At 45.2% G+C, this 24,420-nt stretch overlaps 1 protein-coding gene and 1 long non-coding RNA gene across 6 annotated transcripts in view; one reads left to right on the top strand and one right to left on the bottom strand.

Annotated features, from left to right (window-relative positions):
• The window catches only part of ALPK2 (alpha kinase 2), an 82,330-nt gene that overhangs the window by 29,539 nt on the left and 28,371 nt on the right, over positions 1-24,420 (bottom strand). For 2 of the 4 annotated variants that reach the window (XM_081801117.1, XM_081801118.1), the window contains one exon: positions 5,521-7,255. In XM_081801117.1, coding sequence (XP_081657243.1) covers positions 5,521-7,255 — 1,735 coding nt within the window. Of the gene's footprint in view, positions 1-5,520; positions 7,256-9,997; positions 10,102-24,420 lie in introns of those variants that run through there. The other 2 variants (XM_081801119.1, XM_081801120.1) reach the window with 2 other exon arrangements.
• Positions 2,992-24,420, top strand: part of LOC115941448 (uncharacterized) — a 40,464-nt gene continuing 19,035 nt past the window's right edge. The window contains exons 1-5 of one of the 2 annotated variants that reach the window (XR_014139572.1): positions 2,992-3,166; positions 3,603-3,827; positions 7,112-7,277; positions 9,646-9,752; positions 15,228-15,353. This is a non-coding gene — a long non-coding RNA (uncharacterized LOC115941448). The remainder of the gene's footprint in view (positions 3,167-3,602; positions 3,828-7,111; positions 7,278-9,645; positions 9,753-15,227; positions 15,354-24,420) is intronic. The other variant, XR_014139573.1, reaches the window with a different exon arrangement.

The following is a 24,420-nucleotide window of genomic DNA, read 5'->3' as shown; positions in this document are numbered from 1 at the left end:
AGCGTTTGAGGGTCTGTACTTTGACAAGCTGGTCTGCAGACTGCACTGTGAGTAGCAGGGCTAGAGGTTCGAGTGAGTCTCCACTGATTATTTAACAATCGTTGAGTACAGTTACCGCAGGGAGCCAGGGCACCAGCGGATCCTGCAGGTGCGGGGCAGTAACGGTATTTGGCAGAAGCGGCACAGTAGGCTTCGTGATTAAAAACAAAACAAATGTTTGTGTTACTTGCCGGGTCAACCGCGGGGTGGTGTTGACAAGAGGCCTGACTGCTGCTTGCTAAGAGTTGAGTAATTATAAACTTCGGCCCTTCCTATCATCGGTAGAGAGCTGGCTTATCCGCCTTCTGGAGGCCGTTTGAACAGCTGTTATTGGGGAGGGGGTGCATTTTATTATGCAGATGAACTCAAATCTCAGGTTGCTCTGTCCCAGAGATGAAAACTACATTACAAGGAGGTTTAGATTATCTGCTCGATATTTTCCTTTTTTTTTTTTTTTAAGATTTTATCTATTTATTAGAGAGAGTGCACACGCAGGGGGAGTGGCAGGCAGAGGGAGAAGCGGGGTCCCCACCGAGCAGGGAGCCCAAAGCAGGACTCTATCCCAGGACCCCGGGATCATGACCTGAGCTGAAGGAAGACGCTTAACTGACTGAGCCACCCAGGTGTCCCTGCTTGATATTTTCCTATGCTAAAAAATATATCTATTTACTGGAGACCTACTATGTGTCCTGCCCGTGAATGGATGGCCATGACCATTTCAAGCTGCCATATACTGTCTTATTGTACCACCTGCCTAGCTACTAGGCTGAACTCCAATTAGCATGAAGTTTCACACTGCATTTATCACACAAGCCCACACAGATGATAAATTTTGAGAGATCTTCATGCGCGTGCGTGCGTGCACACACACACAAGTAAAACTGGGAAAATCTGAATAAGATCACTAGATGGTATCAGTATCAATATCTTGGTTGTGACATTGTGCTATAATGTTACAAAATGTTACTGTAGGGGAAACCGGGGCAACGGGTGTAATGATCTCTCGTGCTGTTTCTGACAACTGTGTGTGCATGTACAATTATCTCAGTGAAAATTTCAATTAAAAAAGGTATACCACCACTCACAGCCAGCCCTCGGTATGTCTTTAAAACTTTTTTTTTTTAATTTTTTTTTTAAGATTTTTTTATTTATTTATTTGAGAGAGAGAATGAGAGAGAGAGAGAGCACATGAGAGGGAGGAGGGTCAGAGGGAGAAGCAGGCTCCCTGCCGAGCAGGGAGCCCGACGCAGGACTCGATCCCAGGACTCCAGGATCATGACCTGAGCCGAAGGCAGTCGCTTAACCAACTGAGCCACCCAGGCGCCCTCAGTGTGTCTTTAATATGGGGTAAAAGGACAGAGTATTAAGGAAGTAAATAACAGGGAGGCCTGGCTGGCTCAGTCAGTAGAGAATGCAACTCTTCATCTTGGGGCTGTGAGTTTGAGCCCCATGTTGGGTGTAGAGATTAATTTTAAGTAAAAATAAAATCTTTTTTAAAAAAGTAAATAATAACCAAAATAAAAATGATAACACTCATTAAATGTTAACTGCAAAATAGGTACTATGATAAGCATTTTTGATGCAAGACTTTAATCCTCACAACACTCTATAAGGTATTATTATTATTATTATCATTTCTGTTTTCTGTTTTAGATGAGGAAACTGGGCCTGGGAGAGCTTAGGTCGTTTTTCCCAAGGTCACAGAATCAGAAAGTAGTAGGGCAGGACCCAGACTCAGGTCCAGAGCCTTACACAGAGTATGCGAACAAGAATGCTGGGTTTCTGTGGAAAGAGAAATCATAGTTAGGGATGAGGATTGTGCTTCGGGGGTGAGGTGCATCTGAAGTACCTTGCAGGATCTTGGCCTTGAAAGACGAAAGGAGCTGATCTGGCAACAAGCCAAGCGAGGGCATTCCAGGCAGGAAGACAGAAGAAACACCACACATCTGAGAGAAAGTTTCGTTCTCCAGATGAAGAAACTGGTGTGTTTGTCTGCTTTGCCACTCAGAGGCAGATGGAAGCAATATGGCAGAGGGTCTTGAATGTTAGGGGAATGTGGTAATGTCTTCCTGGGTCTAGGCAGCGATCTGGGAAAGCTAACAAGGCACTGATGAGGCCAAGGTTATGTGTGAATCGCCAGCATACACAAAGGAACCCAAGTGCAAGGTGTTTACACTTTACTACAAAATAATCCATTCCCAGGGCCCAGAGAGCAATGGAAGCAATTTGGTAGTGGAAAATTGGTACGTGAAGAGAACCAAAGAAAGTATTTATGACACCAAAGGCCATAAAGTGGTTGAGACCAATGATCATTACGGAATTAATGGAATTAAATCTTGTCTCATGTGGCTACTTACTCTTTCAATTCTTGAGTGCCTACTATGTGGCCAGCATGATTCCAAGGACATGGGACCTATCCATGAATAAAATACAGTGACCAAACTCCCTGCTGTCAAGGAGCTCACCTGCTATGCTTAGTGTTGATTCCCGATCAGGAAGATTCTTAACTCTCAAAACCTAAGATTATACTTTCATACTGTACGCTTGAGATCCCACGACCCCAAAGAGAAATGCAAATCTCTCTGGGGTGCAGCTGGGCAGTGATGCAGAAGGACAGACAGCACTTCTGATTTAAGAGTGAGGATGATCTTACCCCAGCGTGGCTAGAAGGAAACTTAAGATGGGCAGGTCGTCAGGCCTTGCCTCTGAGTTGGCTCATAAAAGCAAGAGCAAAACCAAGGTGAAGGATTGGCAGTGTGATCCTTGAAGATGATTCAAGTTAGCCTGGGGTACCCTCTCTGTTTTCCACTCCCAAACTGGGATTAACTTTGGAATCTTCCATAAATGGAGAGAAACTGGGGGCTTTCCAATCCTAGCCTGGGTAAATACTATTTCCACACAAATCAGCACAAGATGGTCTTACATTGTAAAAGCAGGAGGGGAAGACAGGAGGTAAATACACCTGCAGATCTATGTTTAGGCAGGAGATATTCTATAATATAGCCTTGTTCTCCAAATGCAGAATTAGAGGTATGGACTTTTCCTCAGAATGCTAAAATATACAGATGAAGACAACCTACTAAAAGATAAGCTGATGGTCACTGTTTCTACAAAAAGACACCTAAAGGTAAGTGCATCAGGCAAGAGTTAAGAGTGGGCAGATTTATGAATATTACCCCCCAACCAAGGATTTTTAACCATTTCGAATTTTAAGATCCCACAAGCGTCAGGTGTCTGAGAATAAATATTTAAAATGTCTTTTTGACTTATCGAAGGATTCACCAACTTTTTTTTCAGCAGTACTTTTAGAAAGTCTGATTTAGCTCCCAGGGAGCTTCTCATGCTTTTGTGTCACATTTAGAATGATATTTAGCCCTTCGCTGTAAATTTGGCTTATATTGTCTATGCGTGTAAGGGACATAGGCATCTCCTACAGTTAGTAACTTTCTACATGGATAAAAGAATTTGCTCTCACTATGGCCCTGGCCCTGGGGCAGAATTTTCCCGCTTTAGTTAAGGGAAAATAAATGCCACAGATACAGAGCTCCTATTTCTAACTTCAGGTTGCACAGAACCGCCCCTGGATCTCCAACTTCCATTCACGTTTCTGGTCACCCTTGAGTGAGAGGCTGGCTCTGCTACTGAGAACAGCCAAGTGAGAGACAGCCCAACTACCTGCAGAATGCAAGCTTCCTAAAAAGTCACCTTTATGGGTCTGAGGTAATTGCTGGAGTCATGCTACAAAACACAAAACACGCACCTCAGACCCGGAGCCGATAGCTGGAGAGGTGAGTGTGTGGGAGTGTACAAGCAAGAGTCCCACAAGAACTTTGATGGAGACAAGAATGTGCACCAGACAGACGATGGTGGTTCCAGAGATGGCCCATTTTATTTAGCTGCATGGAGCTTGCTGTTACCAGGACTCCCGATCTCAGAATTCAGTTTAGGGTGCAAGCCGAGGATGACAAAGGGGGCTCCTTCCTTTAGCTCCTCTCATTGTTGGCAGTTGAGGAAGCTAGAAATTGTCTCCCCCAGTGGTGGGTCTAAAACTAACATTGTCACCAGCCTCCTCCCCTCCAAGTATTCTTCCTTGGCCACTTTACCCCCCTCACCACCCCCCCACCTTTAATCAGGAAGATAATTTGCCCAGTGAAATGCTCAGTGTGGATAAACAACTGTAACAAGGTACTTAGCTGAGCCAGGAAGAGCGTTTTATGAATAGAAAAGGAAATGCTATGTGTACTGACATGAAAAAATTAACACTGCAACTTCATTTTGTATTAACCTTTGGCTAAACCACCTCCATAAACCTATCCTGGGCAGGCATCTGTGGTCATTGGCATGTGATCACCCCAGTGGTAGGTGTTAAACAACCAAATAGCATAAAGCTGGCTCTCCTGCAAAAAGTAAAGTATAAATGTGACTTTTATGGGGCAGAGAATTTGCTCAGGAAAAAGCTACCTCAGATCTGGAGATTTTTAGATTGGCTACTTTATGACTGGGTCTTTAGAAACCAATGTATTACATGTTTACTTTTTCATAGCTAGAGTTCAGTAACTGTGAATGCATTTGGGAATATTTCATTTTCTTTGGAGTATGTCCAATCTGTAAAAACAACACTAGGTTCCTACTCTGAAGTTGGGGGGAGAGAGAACACAGGTCTAGTAAGAATAATTGAATAACTTTTCTTAGGTAGTTATCTACAAAAATAAAGTCTTGACCATACAGCACAACATCAGTCCAAAACCCATTCGGGACCGTTTAAAATTAAAAATACAAGAAATTCACATATCAAACACAATATCTTTTGTGCCCTATTTCTGTTAATTCCATCTCTTTCAAGTAAACCCCCCACAATCAGTAATAGGGTGAAACAAATTTATTTCCTGGCAGTGTTTCCTTAGCCTCTTTCATACTTTGTGATCTAAGAAAAACAAAACAAACATTCGTTCACAAATCCACTTTGATTTTTGGGCACAGAAAACCAACTCTGTCCCCCTTCTCCAGCACCGTGAAAGCAGACTCTACAAATCACCGAGACACACCAAGATCTTTCATTTTTACGATGAATTCTGATTAAAGCCAGCGCTTACCGTTTTCAAAGGGCTCCTGAAAAATGACCACAGAGAATTTTTTTTTCCCTTTTAAAGTCTTCACCCAACACGTTTGCTTGAAAAACGTTCTGAATAGGGACATGGCCTGGTAAAACACATGCAGTCGACAAAATATCGAATTTCTTTTTCCAGCTGTCTGGAATCCCATTAGTGCCTCTCACTTCTGTCTTTGGCTATAATTAGGATGGCTTAGGGTTTATCTGGGCCTTTTTTCAAAACCAGATCTCCTTCCCAGCAGCAGCGGCTACTCCTAGCTTCTGATTTACACTGTGGTAAGGTGATCGTGAATATAAAGGGAAGACACACACACACACACACACACACACACACCTTCCATCTAGTAATTTTTAAAAAAGAGGAGCCTTACCTGAGGATGAGCCCTGCAGTCTGGAGCTCTGCTCGTTTCAAATAGGTTCTGGACCGGCACCCCTTCTCCCGAGAAGCCTGAGTTCCCTCCTCGGGGGAGTGAGCCCGGGGCAGTTTGCAGGGGTTTTGCTTCTTGCTTGGTTTTGGCTGCAGCAGCACATTCTCCTTCAGGGAACTGGGAATTCCACTCAGCAGCTTGCACTCCGGCATGAGAACTGTCTCTTTTATCACTCTGGGTTAGTGGGTGCTTAACAGGTTCTTTGGGATAGAGGAGATTAAGGGTGCCTTCTGTTGCACTTTCTTTCCGGTTGGAGCTCAGCTTTTTGGGTTTTCCTCTCATGCCGGGCCGCCTCACCCTGGCGGGTTTCTCTGAGCCCCTCTTGGTCAATGAACCCTCATCCCTTACTTTTTCCTCGGCTGCGATCTCCAACCACTGGTTCGCCCCTGACTTTTCTAACTCACCAGACAAGCGCTTCATCGCTGTCTCTATCACTGCTTTATCCATGTTTAGCAGATTGTCACTGGTGAATTCCTCTCCTCCCTGGTGGCTGTCTCTGGTTTCTCTTCGAATTCCTGGATAACCATTTTCAGCGGCCTCAGAAGCAGTGGGTGGTTTATATCTCCCCTGGTCTGTCACGGTAGACGTTGTGTCCCGGTGAGGCCCCAAAGTCAGAATCATCCCCGTTTGCAGGGATGAGGGACTGTGGGTGGAGGCTTGGCTGCTCCTCACCCCCACTGCTTGGGGTTGTGAGTGATAACCACAGAAGCCAGTGGTGACAACCATAGGCCTGGTGTCATCCGACACCCAAGGCCCACAACCCATTTCACTGAGGAGATGCTCACACCCACCCAGGCAACACGCACTGAATTCCATCTCTTCGTCATCGCTTTCTAATAAAAAAACATGCTCAGTCCCCTGCAGGTTCCTTTGCCAAACTGCATTAGAGTAATCTGTCATAACGTCGGAACATTCCAGATACTCTAGGTCATCATCTGAAAACTCCTCGGTGCAGGTTAGGGTTATCTCTGGGCAAAGTTCATAGTCACTGTCAGAGTCTTCGCTGGACACCTGTGGGCTGACTTGCTGCTTGATCGAGGCCCTGTCCCCTGGGCAGACAGATGCGGTCGCCTCCGACAGGGGCCGGCTGAAGCTGATGTATTTCTGCACTTTGGGCTCCGCTTGCCCAGAGTCTGAGACTTCCTCATGAGGGCCGTCACTGTTTAAGGCACCATCCGTTAGCCTCGATACTTTGGAATGCACGGTCCTGTGGCAAGAGATGTTTTGTTTAGCGGGAATATAACTTGAATTAGAGAAAAGCAACCCATCTGCAACCTCCTCTGCATCATCCGGATCATGAGCCTCTTCCGTTGGCCTCGTTCCTTTAACATCCAAGGGATTTTCAGGACTGGAGGCCCTAGTGCCCCTATTGACCAAAAACTGGGGTGAGCATAGACAGCTGAGTTTGGAGGAGAGGGCATCAGCTGACATGGGAGTACCTGCGGAGATACTTTCTTCCCCCTTGCAAGGATGTTCTTTCTCATCGAGCTGATTTGTTTTCTCCTGCGCACATGCCTCTGTTGCATGTTTCCAGCCCGTGCCCCCGCCATCTTTCGGGCTGGGAGAGAGCTCTGGGTTCTCTGCTGAGCACAGGACTTCAACAGACGCAGAGCAGCAAATCATTCCGGAACAGTTTTTAGCGGAGATTTGGTAAACAGCAGCGTCATCTGGGGTACAGCTAGGAGGAAGAGAATACACAGGTAAGTTTGCCGGGTTTGGACGGACATGCCAACCTTTCTCATGTCATGGCACACAGAAAACCACCAGGGTTTTTGCTGCACCTGCAAAGAGATCTGTGGTCTCCCTGCGAAGGGGCTCGTGGTCAGAGGCAACCAGCTCCTGAGTTCCAGTTGCCCTCGAGCTGAGAACCCAGGAAGCTCAGCATTTTCCCTTAGAACTTTCCACAATATTATCCCAACTTGAAAACTGCTGAGAATTATTCAGATGAATGGGGAAGCTTCCAGTATTCTAGTTCCTTCTTCTCTCCTTTTAAGTCTTTTTTTATGCTATGGGAATTTGAAAAAAAAAACATCATTTTCTGGAGTGAGACATGGTACACAAACAACTGAAGAATTCAACCCCCTGCAGTGGAACAGCATAAGCAATAACTCTTTTTAAGCCTGTGCTGAAAAGGCAAGGTTCTTGCCAGGAGGCTGTAAAGGTACCACACTGGGATTATGTGTATGAAGAATGGTGCCATTTCTCTTCATTTTACATGACTATGAAGTCTAAACCCCACCCCATGAGCCCCTCTGGCTGGAAACCCATGTTCACATGCCATCCTGACTTATACAGGCCAAGCCAGGTGTTTGTCTTGGGCCCAGCAGGGAAGAAACTGAATCCTGGATCATGCTGAGCCTGCTCTCCCTGCTCTCCCTGCTCCAGGAGAGATGGTATTCCTGTGGCCCCTCCCTTTATTGACTCAAGCCTAACAGGCTTTGCTGACCTTTCCCACTAGGGCCTCCAGGCTCTGCAGTCCCAATAAAAACTTGTAACACTTGCTTTATAATTTGCACTGCCTTATTCATTTGACCTCAGTGTAGCTATAACATTGCTGGTCTCACTAGATGCATTATCCAGCTCAGAAGTCAATCAGCATTTTCAGAAGGCAGGAGCTGTGGTCTGGCCAGAATTAGAGGTGATGTTTAGATATTTATTGACTGATTTACATAAAATGTGCACCAATATCTAACCTAGAAGGGTCATTGTTAGACACTCAATGGCACACAGTCTTTCTTACTCGCTTTCTTCTCGCCGAAGGCATCCCTCTGTCTCCCCAGGCTCATATGTGCTCATAAGCCCTCAATAGTTGGGTGCTTGGGGCACCTGGGTGGCTCAGTTGGTTAAGCGTCTGCCTTCGGCTCAGGTCATGATCTCAAGGTCCTGGGATCGAGCCCCACATTGGGCTCTCTGCTTAGCAGGGAGCCTGCTTCCCCCTCTCTCTCTGCCTCTCTGCCTACTTGTGATCTCTCTGCCTCTGTCAAATAAATAAATAAAATCTAAAAAAAAAAATAATAGTTGGGTGCCTGCTCACACACACCTCATTTTCAAAAATCATAGACTAATTCCAATTTTGTTAATATCTTGGTTTTTAATAATCTGGTTCCCAAGTAGAAGCCAATCAGGGGTGGCTGAGGCTGGCCACAGCTGATATTCGGATTTGTCTTGGCCAACAACATGCAGAGACTGAAATTTAGGGTAACTTTCTAGAGGAAAAGTACCTGCCCCTCCTGTCTACTTCACAAGGTTATTCTGAGGTTCAAATGAGAAAATCAATGTGAAGGGGCTTGGCAAAGCAGAAACTTTATGCCACATATATTCTATAAGAATGTGGAAGGGCTAAAATGATATTTACATGGTCTGATAGAGACATTAGCTAACACTGCTATGGCAATCATAAATGCATCAAATCAATATGCTGTACACCTTAAAACATACACAATGTTGTATGTCAAATATAACTCAATTTTTAAAAAAAAATGTGAGAGTGCTGAGACCAGATTACCTTGGGTTCTCAAGAAGTGTGCAGAAGAAGCAGCAGGAAACTCTATTTAAAATTTTTGAATCAGAATCCATGGGTAAAAGGCCCAAGAATCTGCTTTTAAAGATCCTAAACAGGGGCGCCTGGGTGGCTCAGTTGATTGAGCATCCGACTCTTGATTTCGGGTAGGGTTGTGTTAGAGCCCCGTGTTAGGCTCCCTGCTCGGTGGGGAGTCTGCTTCTCCCTCTCCCTCTGCCCTCCCCCAAATAAATAAATAAATCTTTAAAAAAGAAAAAAAGAGATCCCAAACACATTCTGCTACAAATTGTCCTGGGCCCACCCTTGGAGACAGCCTCATCCTCATCCTCATTACTTACACGTAGGTCTCCTCAGTTGAGCTGAATTAAAGCTGAATGAAGAGAAAGGGGCCTTCGTTTGAGCTTCACATGGCCCACACCACTGCCCGCTTGCCTCTTTTCCATTAGTTCTTGGAGACCTGGCCTCAGATAGGAACTTACAAGGAGCATAGAATAGTACCGTGGGCTACTGGGAAATCCCAAGTAATTCTGATTTCCTGATTTATCCAGACATGATCCCTATGCCAGAGAAACCACCTGCCCCGCAAGTACCAAGACATGTGTGGAAAGAACAGAAAGGAAGAGAAGGAAATAAGGTGGAGAGGCCAAAGGACCAGGTAAGAAAGCATTCAAGGTGGGGAACAGGGAGTGTTCTCAAGAACCAAGGATGGAAAACCAAAGAAATTTTAGAAAAAATATGGAGAAAATAATTGGGTTAAATAAATTTCACTTCTGAATGACTAAATAAGCAAATGGGAGAACGTTATGATTTAGTAATGTATGATTTTATGGAGTATGTGTTTCAGCCAATAGAAGATTTAAATCATCGTATGTCTACTAAAGAGGAAAAAGCATAACTGACCTCTCAGAAGTTAATTAAGTAGAGTTCTTCTCACCGGCTAATGACCTCTTTTCAGAGACTTATGGTTTGTGGTTGACACGTCCTTGATCATTATCTCTAAGCATCTTAAAGAAGAGAGGGAGAACATTCGGCCAGGAGCGCTACATTTGTTGAATGTCCCCTCTAGTAAACAATGTGCGTGTTGCTCCCTGCATGCAAAATTGAGGCTCAAAGGGGTCGACTAATTTCCCCGAAGTGACAAAGTTGGTAAGTGGTGGAGATGGGCTAGGAAACCAGAGCCTTCTACTCTGAAGCTGGGCTCAGTACGTCGTGTTAGAAAACTCCCATTCAGAAAAAGGAAGTGACAGATGTAGAGCAATCATTTTTGCAAATATTTCTGTCCTAAGTGTTCATCTGCATCGGTCAACTGACACACTCTTGAAGACTTTGTTCTGGTGCCCGGTATTATGTTGAGTGCCGAGCAAGAGTCAAGGAGATGCATGCCACGTCATGTCCAGCCCTAAAATGACTGAAAGTCTACTGGGGGAAATAGTCTGAATTTCTGTGAGAACCTTGTAGGTCAGTTCTGTGCTAAGTTGTCAGGTGGAAACTGGAAGAGCAAGGGAAGCTCAAAGAGGGGACTCCAGTAGGAGCAGCTAAAATGGTGTGAATAGTGCTGGGCTTTAGAATCTGCAAGATGCTGGCAGAGTGACCTGTGTGCCCCACAGTGATTTGACAGGAATGCAAAAGCTTCCCGGAAGAAATTCCCTGAACAATTAATTGTGTTCCCTCCTGCATATCTTTCCTTTTGGAGGAAGGAAGCAACAGCATTCCTCCCCCTTGCTGTGAAAGTCTTGCTAGAATACTCTACGTTCTTTCTAAATTAATCATTTCCATATTAAAGAAAAAGAGGCACATGTGACCTTAAGTGGATGGGGCTTCTTCTGGGCTTGAACCCCCTGGGTTGGTCTAAACCAGAGGTTCTTAAATATTTGGGCAGCAGGACCCCTTTATACATTCTGAAAAACAATTGAGGACTCCCAAGAATGTTTGTTTATGAGGGTTATATCTATCAATATTTACCATATTAAAATTAAAACTGAGAAAAATTGAAAACGTTTATTCATTTAAAAATAACAAAAATAAGCTCATTACATGTGAGCATGGAGAGCATTTATTTATATGCTACCTATATTTTTCCTAAACAAAGTAAAATTTCATAAGAATGGCATTGCTTTACATTTTTCACACATCTAATATCTGGCCTAATAAAAGACAGTTGTTGTTGTTTTTTATCTGCTTCTGCATTGTGACGCAATACTTTGGTCTGGTTGAAGTATAGGGAGAAAATCTGGCCTCGTGCAGATATGCAGTTGGAAAAGGAAGAGTATTTTAATAGTCTTTTCATATGATTGCAGATAATCTTCATTACTATACAAAGAGTGGTTGCAATGTGGAATCTGAAACCCTATCATCTAGTTACATAAAATCCATTCATCTAGACTGCATTTTACATGCATTTTTACCCGTATGTGATTTTGTAACATCATGTATTGTTCATCTGGAGGAACTTGGTTCATGAGATCTTCTAAACATTACCACATTTCATTATATAATATTTTTAAAAATCACATTAATTAATATTCCTACTGATCTTTCCAGAATAATTTGGAAGTACTGGCAAACTGTCAAGCTTCTGATGAAGGATACAAGTTTTTGAAATTTCTAGTTAGGGAAATAATACCAATATTAATTGATCATAACTGTGTAAGTCAATTCTGTGCTAAGTTGCTTGGTAGCAATGGAAAGATGGAGGACATCAGTAAAATGGCAGAGTAAAGACTTCTGAAAATTTTCTCCTCCATAAAAGCAACAAGAATGCTGGCAAAATGTGTCCGAATCAACTTTTTCAGAATTCTGAAAAATAACCAAGGACAATCTGAGGGGGATTTATTCAAGAAAAATGACTGAATCTCAGGAAGAATAGCAAATTTTCTGGTGTTGTAACTTCCCCTGTCCTATCCCTCACCCCCACCTCCATGGAGTCCTGTAAACCAAGTGTTCACAGTCATGGTGAAAATCAGCAGTCTGGCAGCCACAGAAGGGGCAGAACACGGTTGAAGCAACTCCAAAGCCCCCATTCCCAGGGAATTGTCATCTGATCTGTCTGCTGGCTCCCTGATCACACGTACAAGACTGTGTTTATGTGTCCTGATTCAGAGTTCAACTAGACTGAAGAACATTTTCCCTGAGACATTTGTCAGGAAAAAATTCAGAGGCAACTGTTTAACATGATGGCTGCCTGAGGCGGTGGATAACTGGCGAGACAAACAACAGGCTAACCAGAAAGATTAAAAGGGAAAGCTAGGGAATGAGATGTCCATAGGGGGCATTGAAAAGCTCCAACATGTTTCTGGGAATCGAGAAGGCCATGCACATGTGTATGGCTGTGAGCATGTCCACGGCTGTATGCATGCTCAGGAAAGACCTGAGAAGACATTAAGCTCTCAATTCTAACTGACCTGAAGGCTTCGTGCTAGCAGGAAGTGAAGGCTAAGACAGAGTTCTCCACTGCTTGGCTGAGTATTGAAGGCATGCCCCAACATGTGCACAGAGCCTCTCAACAAAAACTGGGAGACTTACTTGTTCCAGGCATCTAAGAAAATCTCCATCTAGTCATTAGTCAACCACCAAGTTAAACTGAGCAGAGACTTCAGTGACCACAAACAATAAAGAATACTGACTGAAAGAATTAGTTCAGAAAAGTCACTAAACAAACAAATAACAACAAGCCCTGGGAAAGGGGGAGAATCTGTTTCCCAGAGTTGCCACATTCTATTGTTTAAAATGTCCAGTCTTTGCAAAACAATTAGAGACATGCAAAGACAGAATAAAGCATGACCCATACATGGTCATGGGGAAGGGGAGAAGCAGTCAACAGAAACCATCTCTGGACTTGCTAGATAAAGATTTTAATTAGCTCTTTTAAGAACTAAAGGAAGCTATATCTAAAGAACTAAAGGAAAATGTGAGAACAATGTCTCAATAAAGACACAGAAATTGTAAATAAGAACGATATAGAAATCCTGAAGTTGAAAAGTATAAAAACTGACATGAAAAATTCACTAGAGGGCTCAAGAGCAGAGATGAGCAGAAAGAATAAAGAGTCCATGAACTTGAATATGATTGATTAAGACTACCCAGTCTTCAGAACAGAAAGAAAAAAGAATGGAAAAAAGTGGACAGCATCTCAGAGACAACATATGCACAAAGGGAGTCCCAGAAGGAGATGAAAGAGGCAGAAAGAATAGCTGAAGAAAGTGGAAGTTCTTAGTTCAGAGAAGGGACTGCAGTGATAGCTTGAAAGCTTGGATTTTGGGCGCCTGGGTGGCTCAGTCGTTAAGCGTCTGCCTTCGGCTCAGGTCATGATCCCAGGGTCCTGGGATCGAGCCCCACATTGGGCTCCCTGCTCAGCGGAGAGCCTGCTTCTCCCTCTCCCACTCCCACTGCTTGTGTTCCTGCTCTCGCTATCTCTCTGTTAAATAAATAAATAAAATCTTTAAAAAAAAAAAAAAGAAAGCTTGGATTTTTTTTTTTAATTGTGGTATAACTGACATATAACATTACATTAGTTTCAGGTGTACAAAATAATGATTCGATATTTGTATACCTTGTAAATGATCACTGCAATAAGTCTAGTTAACAACAATCACCACATACGGTTACAAATTTCTTTTTCTTGTCATGAGAACTTTTAAGATCTACTCTCTTAGCAACTTTCAAATACACAATACAACATCATTAACTATAGTCACCGTGCTGTACACAACATTTTCAGGATTTACTTATTTTATAGCTGGAAGTTTGTACCTTTTTAAAAAGTTTGGATTTTTATCACTAGCAACAAATACTATAAGTTTTCCTTGAAGTGGCAGGTCTACTTTGTTAATTTTCAGGACAATGTTTGCCAAATATCCGAGGCTGGATAATCATCATTTGTTCATTGTTCTTCCAAGTAAAAATTGTACTCCATGAAAAAGTGGCTAGTTCAGTTTGCAACTTAAACAATCATACAGGTGCTTTCCCTCAAGATGACTATCATCTTAAGGAAATCCAGCAGAGATGCTCTGGGCATATTTCCCATTTCCTTACAGGGCAGAAAAAGGGCTTTGTCAAGATTTAATGAAATTAACCATTTTTATTGATGCATCCGAAACATTATCAAGCAAAATGTTTTGGGTTTTGGTTTGTTTTTAACTGAGGCTGTATGGCAGTGAAGAATTCTATGACAACTAGTATAATTTGGGACCACTGCCTAGATTCATGCTAAACCACCAACAGTTTTACCATCTATTGCTTTTTATCATCACTCTGTATGTCAACACAGTGAAAAAGACAAATAATGTTTCAGTATTTTTGTGGTAATAGTTTTGATCTGGCAGATCCTCTGAAAGGTCATTAGGTACCCCCAGGGGTCCATGGACCACACTTTGAAAATCACTAATTAAAGCTATTCACTGAGGGAAGCTTTAAAATGCTCTCAGCATTCTCCCATGGGAAAACACCTGACAGAGGCGTGCTCTTGCACTCTGGAAGATGGGCAGCTGCATGGAGAGCTGACGTTTTGCTCGGTATAATCATTTAGGTGCTCCCTTAGGCAGACGACTTCATCTCTTTGGGCCTCAATTTCCTGACTTACAAAGAGGAAGAAGACCTATGTCTGGGTCCCACCCCCCTAGAGATTCTGATTTAATGCTCAGTACCTGGGTCTACACGATTTAATTTGGGACAGGAGAAGGCTGGGTCCATCAATGCAGGAGTGGAAGGGGGGCGCTAACCTTAGAAGTTCCTCAGGATCTCGCCAATTTAGGATGGTTTTGTGCTTTGGGAACAGGATTATAAATGTGAGTGAGAACTAAGAGTACATAAGAACATGAAAATAGGGCAAATAAGAACATGAAAATAGAAGGTTTGGGAATAGAATGTAACAGGTGCAAAAAGAAGACAAGGAATCAATTTTTTTCTCTAGCTACCAGCACAACAGACTTATCAGACCTGATAGTCTTTGAAATCCCTACATTCCAATCCCCACCCTTACTGCCCCCTCAGGGGGTTGGGTTTTCACACACACTCCTATTTATTCACCACCCCACTGACACAAATAAAATAGAATGACTTAGACACCCATGTGGACTGAAAAGTGGATTTCCCCGGCTCAAGTTGCTTCTCTTCTCTCTTTTGTCTCTTGGAGGTCATTCCCCTGCTCCCCAGAAAACTCTCCCAACAAGATTAAAATTGCTGAAACAAACCCTGCAATCTGACCGGACACCCTGAGGGCAGAGTTTGTGGGAGAGGAAGCTCAAGCTATTGGCTGGAGGTAAGACATGAAATCCTCTCTGGGCTTCAGGTATTGTTCTATTTTACTATGTGCCACTTTCCAGTGGAGGAAAACAATCTCTGGGAACAAAATGTCTGCAGCCAGGAATGTGGGGGGTGGGGAGGCCTCCAAAGCACCCCCCCACACACTCCCTCCCCCACTGTGGATTTTCTGAGCCTTGCCTGCCTGTGCAGCAGGGAGGAAGGAGAGCGCCTGGTTCAATAAATACACAAGGACACCCATGTCCTTGCCACCGTCCCAGCGCCAGGTGAAGCTCAAAATATTTTCTTACACTAAGTGTATCTTATTACTTGCCTAACTGCTACTATCAATTTGATTGATTGAATTATTCAGAATGACTAAAGGAATAAGAAAGGCTTGGGTTTTTTCACGCCCCAAAGCTATGTTTGTTGTAGAGATGGGAGAACTCTAACACTAGAAACACACACAACTTCTTGATCGTATTTTCTACAAGCAACTAGACACATTTCAAAAACTGATGAGGAGTTTCCATATACATTTACCAGTTTACTCATTTATCCAATGGATTTACTGAACCGCAAGTCTGAAGACTGAAAGACTACTTGGAGTTCTGCGGCTCCTGGGCCCACCTGCCTCCCTCCCCCTGCGCCCTTCCCTGTTCTGCTCTGTCTCCCGGAGCTGACCCTTGAGGCCCAGGCTCCCCAGCTCCGGGACCACTGGCTTCCTGCTGCATTGGACCACAGAGAGGCAGGAGACTGGAGAGTGGGGAGAAGGGAAAAGTCACCCTCCGGTGGGATTTCTAAGAGGACATCCCTCTGTCATCATCAGTAGCTCCAGGTCCCACGGGACAGGCCCACCAGGGTTCCAGCTTTTGCCTTGTGACCCGGAACTAGTCGTCCTGCCACCTCCCTTCACTCTCAAAGCCTAGGGAATGGTAGCTTCCTGCTGATGCTCATCTCTGGGTGACCCATGTTTGGTTCAATCACTTGTACAACCCCATATTGAATGCCTGAAAATAGTTTTTGTCTTCCTGGTTAGACCCTGACGGATAGAGAGATGATGTAGTTCACTGACGTTGGAACTGAGGCCCTGAGAAGATGTGTCTTACGTACCAGTTAAAATATTTTAAGAAATGTCTACCACGTGTAAGGCACTGTGCTAGGCTCTGTATAGACAATGCAGGTGGTAAATTCCTAGGCCCTTCCTAGGAGCTTCTCAGCCAATAAGAGAAATGAGGTATTTATACCAATGGCTATAATACAGGATGGTACATGCTAAGGGCTATTAAAAATCCGACCAATTATGGAGGTTCGGGTCAGGGGGTGCAAGATAATGAGGGAAGGTTTCCTGGGTATTTAAAAGCTGAAGCAGGGGCGCCTGGGTGGCTCAGTCAGTGAAACGTCTGCCTTTGGCTCAGGTCATGATCCCAGGGTTCTGGAGTTGAGTCCCATGTTGGGCTCCCTGCTCAGCGGGGAGTCTGCTTCTCTGCCCCTCCCATGGCTTGTGCTCTCTCTCCTGCTCACTCTCTCTCTCAAATAAATAAATAAGTAAAATCTTTAAAAAAAAAAGAAAAAAACCTGAAGCAGGCCTAGAAAATACACAGTAGGATTTTGGCAGGAAAGTTGGTATATGCCCAGGGTTGGGGAGGGAGCTGACCATTCCAGGCAGAAGAAACAGCCTCAAGGTGAGACTCTGGGGGAGCGGTGGGCTAAAAGGTAGGGCTACTGCATTATTTATTGTTTAAACAGAACAGGTTTGGGGCGCGTGGGTGGCTCAGTCGTTAAGCGTCTGCCTCAGGTCATGGTCCCAGGGTCCTGGGATTGAGCCCCATATCGGGCTTCCTGCTCAGCGGGAAGCCTGCTTCTCCCTCTCCCACTCCCCCTGCTTGTGTTCCCTCTCTCGCTGTGTCTCTCTCTGTCAAATAAATAAATAAAATCTTTAAAAAAATTTTTTTAAAAAACAGAACAGTTTTGAGGATGAAAAGGGACACTATTAATACTTACACCGAGACCACAGGCAGAAACCAGGGCCATGCCCGGGAAACGGAGACTGACTCAGATAAATCAGGAGGTACGGTCACCCACCAGGAATTGGGCAGGGCCCAGATCGGGGGGGATTTTCCACCCCGGACTGAGAAGTTTGGACCTTAGGCTTACTGGGAATCTCTGGGAATCTGATCAAAGCAGCCATTTAGGGAGGAATGGAAACCATGCTGTAAGATGCTCACGACACGTAGCAGGGTGAGGATGGAGGGCTCCTGCTCTCCCTACCTGACATGGCCTGTGGTCCCTGCTCCAGCAGGAACACCTCATTCTCCCATATGTCCTGCTGGACCTACCACAAGACATGCCCAGCCAGTGTGTGGGACTCGAGAAAGGGGAGAGAAATTGATGGCATAAGACTTGTCTCCTTCCCCAGGGGAGCTGCCCATTTTGCAGAGAGATAAGACTTTCAGGTGTTACACAGGGAGCAATATGCAATTTGCAAACTCTAGTGTCATTGAATCTCAAAAGGCACAATTGAGGCAGGGAGCGTTTCTGGTGCTAGGAGGGGAGAGGTCAGGGTGGCCTGGATCTTCAGACAACGTGCCAGGAGCGTGGAACTTGAGCATAGTGGGAAGGATTAAATTTTGGCTGGTGGGGAGGTGGGGAGGGCATTCCTGGTAGTAGTGTAGCAGAGCTGGAATGAGCAGGTCATGTGTAAGGGACAGTAAAAAAATGAGCTGGTGGGGAGAGGGCCCGAAAGGACAGGAGCTGGGGACCGAAAGGCACAGAGTTCTCTCCGGAGCACGACACACGAGTGAACGGCAGTGGGAATTCTACTTTTCCCCTTCCCCCGAGTGCAATTCTGAGCAGAGGCGAGAGGCAGTTTGCAAAGCCAGTAGAGCACAGGGATTAAGGGACAGACTTAGCAGCAAGACTGCCTGGGTCCACACACTGCCCATTCACTGTGTGTCGTGGACAAGCTCCCAAAGTACAATAACTATACCTACCCCAGAGGATGACATGAGGACTGTGGGAGGTTATTCCTAGAAGTGCTTAAAGCAGGGCCCCGCACACAGGAAGCACTGAAGTAGTAGTTCTCAGCCCTGGCTGAACATTAGAGTCGCCCACCAGGAACTGGTATTCACCATTCACTATAATGGTGAATACAGGTCATTACGCACTCATCCAAAAGCATGGGCAGTGCAACACCAACAGTGAATCCTAATGTAAACCACGGACTTCGGGTGATAATGATGGCTCATGTAGGCCCACTGCTAGTAACAGTTCTATCACTCTGGTGGGGGATGCTGACTGTGAGGGAAGCCGTGCGTGGGCTGGGTCAAGGGCAGACATGGAAGCTGGGCTTTCTGCTCAGCTTTGCACTGGACCTAAAACTGCTCTAAAGAATGAAGTATTTAGGGCGCCTGGGCGGCTCAGTTGGTTAAGCGACTGCCTTCGGCTCAGGTCATGGTCCTGGGGTCCCGGGATCGAGTCCCGCATCGGGCTCCCTGCTCGGCGGGGCGTCTGCTTCTCCCTCCGACCCTCCCCCCTCTCATGTGCTTGCTCTCTCTCATTCTCTCTCTCGCAAATAAATAAATAAAATCTTTAAAAAAAAAAGAATGAAGTATTTAAAAGGGGGAGAAATACCAGGGTCAGGGCTCTACCAAAAAAAGCAATTAAGCAGCATCTCAAGGGTGAAGGGCTTCACCATGGGTATTTTCTAGGCTTCCCAGGTGATTCTGAAGGATAGCCAGAGCTCAGAAGCACTGAGCTAAATGAATGTTAGCTCTTGTATGATCGTGAAGGAGGTAGGGGAATTGGTAAATTGATGGAAGAGGAGGGATCTTTGCCTGGGCATGTATCAGGAGTGATTTTTGGCTCTCTTGTGGCACAAAAGTGCTAAGCTTTTGACAGCATTTTGAACCTCTGGGAGCAAAGCAGGCTGACCAGATATTCTTTAAATAAGAAATGAGCAAACTGACTTCAGAAAGGAAAAAAAAAAAAAAAAAACCCTGCAGCATTACTACCATCAGGCTTAGTTAATAGACAGCTGAAGCCTCTTATCAAAAGAAAACTCAAGGGTAGTTGGAAACAGTCCCTACCACGCACCCAGGCTATCATAATGCCCAGAATGCATCCAGAAATCTCAAGGTACATTGTGACCATAGAAAAACGCCTACATTAAATTGTAAATCCATCTTTGAAAGACATGGCATCTTGAGAACAGGACCGAGAACAGGACACCCCTAGACACTGGAGGACTCAGAGCTCGTTTATAAAAGCAAGTTAGCTTAGAATCCAGAACGACTAGTACTGCTAACTCATCAAACACCCAGCACGCCCAAAATCAAACTCTGGAATTTCCTATCCAAACCTACTTCTTGTCTCAAAAAAAAAAAAAATTGTCATTCGTTCTACTAATCATTCATGGGGCACACTTCAGAGTCCCATTTTTCATTCCCCTTCTGCATCCAATCCAGCAGGAACTCTTGGCAGATGGATCCAGAACCTGGCAGCTTCTTTTTTTTTTTTTAAGATTTTATTTATTTATTTGAGAGAGAGAATGAGACAGAGAGAGAGAGAGCATGAGATGGGGGAGGATCAGAGGGAGAAGCAGACTCCCCGCTGAGCAGGGAGCCCGATGTGGGACTCGATCCCGGGACTCCAGGATCATGACCTGAGCCGAGGGCAGTCGCTTAACCAACTGAGCCACCCAGGCGCCCCAACCTGGCAGCTTCTTGCCACCTGATCCAGGACCACCCTGGATTGGGCCACTTCCTCCCTTGTCTGGATCGTGGCATTGCTGCTTGCGGGTCTTCCTCGCTCTGCCCTGTGTCCTCTGCAGCAGCCACAGTGACCTTGCATGCCCCCATCTCCAGCTTCCTTCTGCCCCTGCTGGTCCCTCTGAAGAGAACACTCTGCCCCAGAATAATCCCACCACTGTCCCACTCTTACCCTCCCCACCTGTGCTCATGGCATCTCAACAGAGACAGCTTCCTTCTGAGACTCCTTCCTTTCCCTGCCCTCCTTTACTCTTTGTCACCTGACACCACTGGCTTTGCTGGTGTGACTAACGTGTGACTCCTTCTCTATCCCTGTCCCATGAGATCAGGACTTCACTGTGCTCCCTTACAGGGTCTCTAGGGTCTTGAATGGCTCTGGCATACAGAAGGCCCTCCATTAATCCTGATTTTTGAAGGCAATCCTCATGATCACTTCTCTATGAGTTATACACGAGCACACATGTTAGTAGGTCTTGTTCTGGAAGACGGCTCTGGTAGAGGGAAAAGCAGTGAGTAATGTAATAGGACCCGAGGGTACTGGGAGACAGAATTTTTGGCTTCTAATCCTGGCTTTGTTCCTACCCAGTTGTTAAGAACTTGGATGAGGCCCATGATCTCTCTGGGCCTTGGGTGATCTATAAAGTAAAAATCAACTGGGTTTGACCAATTAAATCAGCCTTTCTTAGATGTTGGACCTGAGTGTCAGTATTTTTTAAAGAGTTCTTCACATGTAACAGAGAGCCAGGAGCGGGATAGTCCTTAGAGCTGGGCTTCCTGTGTGTCACTGGGCACAGGAATCCCCCCGGGACCTTGTTCAATTGCAGAATCCAATTGGCAGGGGAGGGGCCTGGGACTCAGGCAGTCTAACGAGCCCCAGGGGCTGCAGCTGCTGTTGCTGCTCCAAAATCAACTTTGAAGGGCAAGGTCTTAGAGTCACTTCCAGCTCCAGGACTCCAGTGTTTCTAAAGGGTGAAAGTCCCTTTATTAAATTCTCAGAAAAATATCCACCGTCACTTGACTCACTGCTCAATTTAAGCTGAGTTCCCAGTAAATGCCTGACAAGCTGCCCCCACAAGCAGCTCTCTGGGTGTTGGAGCTAGTTTTGCCTTTTTAGAAAACCAACCACTGCACCCAGGTGTGGGGGGCGGGGGGGTTGCACAAAACCAGACCCAAGAACTTCTCTCTCAAAAGCAGCCTGGGAGGCCTGCAGTCAGAGAAGAAACCGTCACAGTTTGATGGCTTCTCTTTGTCTGCTGCTCTGACAGAGCCTTGGCGCTTGCTATGTCCCTCTCTGTCATTCTTCTGGGCCATCTCACTGTGCCTCTGCCTCGTTCCCATCTCCTGGGACCCTGTGTGTGAGCAAGGGTGGCCCCTGGCAGCCGGTAGGAAAGCAGGGAGCCACAAGGCACCTGGGAGGAGCAGGCTCAGGTGGTAGGAAAGCTGATCTAGGCTGATGAGGAGGAAGAATCCTCACCCTACTGGCGTGGCAACCCAGGGAATGGGAAATGACAAGGACAGAGAGGGGGCAGCCACATAAAGATCAGAAGCTCAGACTCCCTGGAGCTCAAATGGCTCCAGGGTCTCTTGACATAGTGGCCTGCTCCTACAGCTCCTGCAGGGGAGAGGCCTTTTATAATTACTTCCTGTCTTCACAATCCCCTTAGACTGCATAGTCTCTAAAGTAATAGTCTGCTGACCACCAAGAAGCCACAGTAATTCAAATCAGGTCCCCACATTCATGGGGAGGAACCATGGAATGGTTCTGCAGGGGAGGAAAAAGTTTCCTCAACCCTGTCAGGGTCCTTGCATGGTCTGAAAATTAAAAGACAAGGACAGACTAGCAGGAGAAAAGCATACACATTTTATTTAATTTTTGCACATACAAGGTAGCCTTCACAAGAGAATGAAGACCCGAAGAAGTGACAAGAGCAGAAAGCTTTTATACCTTTTAGACAAAGAAACAATAAGTCTGTGAAGAATTGATAAGACAAAGGGGTTTGGGCTAGAGGTAGCAAATGGTGAAGAAGTAAAGTAACTAGGAAGGTAAGAATGAGTGTGACAAGGTTGTTTGTGTACAGATCTGGCCCCAGATTCCCTGTCTCTGGTGATAAAAATGGCTTCCCTCCTCCTGGCACAGGAAATGTACCTTTCACATAGGATTTATGACCTGTTTCAGGGAAGCAGGGAAAGGATGGTTGGGGTGGGGGTGGGGGGCTCAGACCTTCTTCCTTCTGCCATTTTTAATAATTCCTTCAGTTTAAATTACTTAATATGCCAAGGTGCCATATTTTGAGGAAGGGTGCCTGAACCCTATCAGCATTTCCCCCTCTTGGCAAAACTGTGGAGAATATAACAAAAGTACCGAATGCATTATGTAATTTATCCCATAAATCCTTACTGAATGTCTGATGATAGCCAGACACTGAGCAGGCCCTGGAGGTACAGCAGGGAACACTGGACACATTTCTGTTCCCATGGAATTTACACCCCAGCTGGGGGATACTCACAATAAACACAAATACAAATAAATAAGCATCATGACTGGAAACAATCCAAGTGTCCATCCACAGGTGAATGGAATAACAAATTCTGGTAGATCCAAACAATGAAACACTGGAACACTGTTCCATGATTAAAGGAAGGAACTATCGACACACGAAAGGACACAGATGATTCTGAAGATAATTAGGGGGAGTGAAAGAAGCCAGATACAAAAGAGTACATGCTCTATGATCTCATTTATATAAAATTCTAGAAAAGACAAACCTGTCTCCAGGGACAGAAGGCAGAGGGGTTGCCGTGTAAGATGGGTGGGAGAGAGGGGCAGAAGGGCTGGACTGCAAAGGGGCACTGAGAAATCGTTTGAGGGTGAGAGATAACGTTCATCTTGATAGTGGTGATGGCTTCATGGGTGTATGCATGCATCAAAGCTTACCAAACTGAACGCTTTAAATGTGTGGTTCATTGTGTGTCAACTACACCTACACAAAGCTGTTAAATATATGTACACACACACACATTATGTCATGTGCTATGTGAAAAATAAAGATAAGAAAGGTAGGACATGCTGGGGGCAGGCGGTACTATGGGTGGCTGGTCAGAGAAGGCCTTAGTGATCCAGGTGAGTTGGAGCAGACACGAGAACTAGCCATGGGGCTACGTGGGGAGAGAACATCCGGGTAGAAGGAAGAGCAAGTGCAAAGGCCCTGTGGGAGCAAGCTGCTAGACGTCATTAACATCTTTGAGCTCTGAAATGGCTCAGAACTGAGTTAAAGCATTAAGATCGCCTGGGTGGCTCAGTCGGTTAAGCTTCTGCCTTTGGCTCAGGTCATGATCCAGGGGTCCAGGGATCAAGCCCCATGTCAGGCTCCCTGCTCAGTGAGGCATATGCTTCTCCTTCTCCCTCTGCCCCTGCTTGTGCTCCCCCTCATGCATACTCTCTCTCTCTGTCCCAAATAAATAAATAAATCTAAAAAAAAAAAAAAAGAATTGCCCCAAGCTTCACATACAGTCTTGCATCTGTCCTGACCACCCAAGTAGGGTCCGTGTCTTTAGCCTGAGCCTGGCTTAACATCAGCTCTGGAAATCTGCACTAAGATTCTCATTCAAGAGTTCAGAGATCAGTTTGATCCCTTCTTCTCTGAAATGGGCAGGCAGCCTGATTCCGCTTTCAAATTCTTATGACCAAGAATGACTGTGCCTAACAAAATACAGAAGCCCTCAGGGTAAAAAGAATTAACATTTACTAAGCATCTGGTAAGTGCCAGGCACTGTTCTAAAAACCTAATGTGTATTATCTCATTTAATCTTTACCCAATCTACCCAGCAAGGTACGTACTATTATTATTCCTACTTTACACATCTAGAAACTGAGGCAGGTAAGAGGATAAGCAATTAAGAGGTGGGGCCAAGATTTGACCCCAGGCAGTAAGACTCTGGAGCCAGCCCTCATAAATATCCACATGTGGCCTCACAGCCTGTTGCAAATCCTTGATTCTTAACCAGTGGGCCCCTGCACACCCCCACTGGCCCGGTCCAGGCCTGTCCCTGTACATGGCTGGGAAAACCTCCACAGTTGGAGCGGTATTATGGACTGAATTGTGTCCCCCTAAAATTTCTATGTTGAAGTCCTAACCCCCAATGTGTTGGTATTTGCAGATGCAGCCTTTGGGAGGTAATTAGGGTTAGGTGAAGTCATGAGGGTAGGACCCTCATGATGGGATTAGTGCCCTGATGAGGAGAGACAGTAGAAAGCTTGCTCACTATATGAGGACACAGCAAGAAGGTCACTATATGCAAACCTGGAAGAGGGTTCTC

The sequence above is a fragment of the Leptonychotes weddellii genome, chromosome 13 (genome assembly GCF_054177405.1).
Source record: "Leptonychotes weddellii isolate Sample4059 chromosome 13, ASM5417740v2, whole genome shotgun sequence".
NCBI classification, from domain to species: domain Eukaryota; kingdom Metazoa; phylum Chordata; class Mammalia; order Carnivora; family Phocidae; genus Leptonychotes; species Leptonychotes weddellii.
This window is presented reverse-complemented; position numbering and strand designations above follow the sequence as displayed.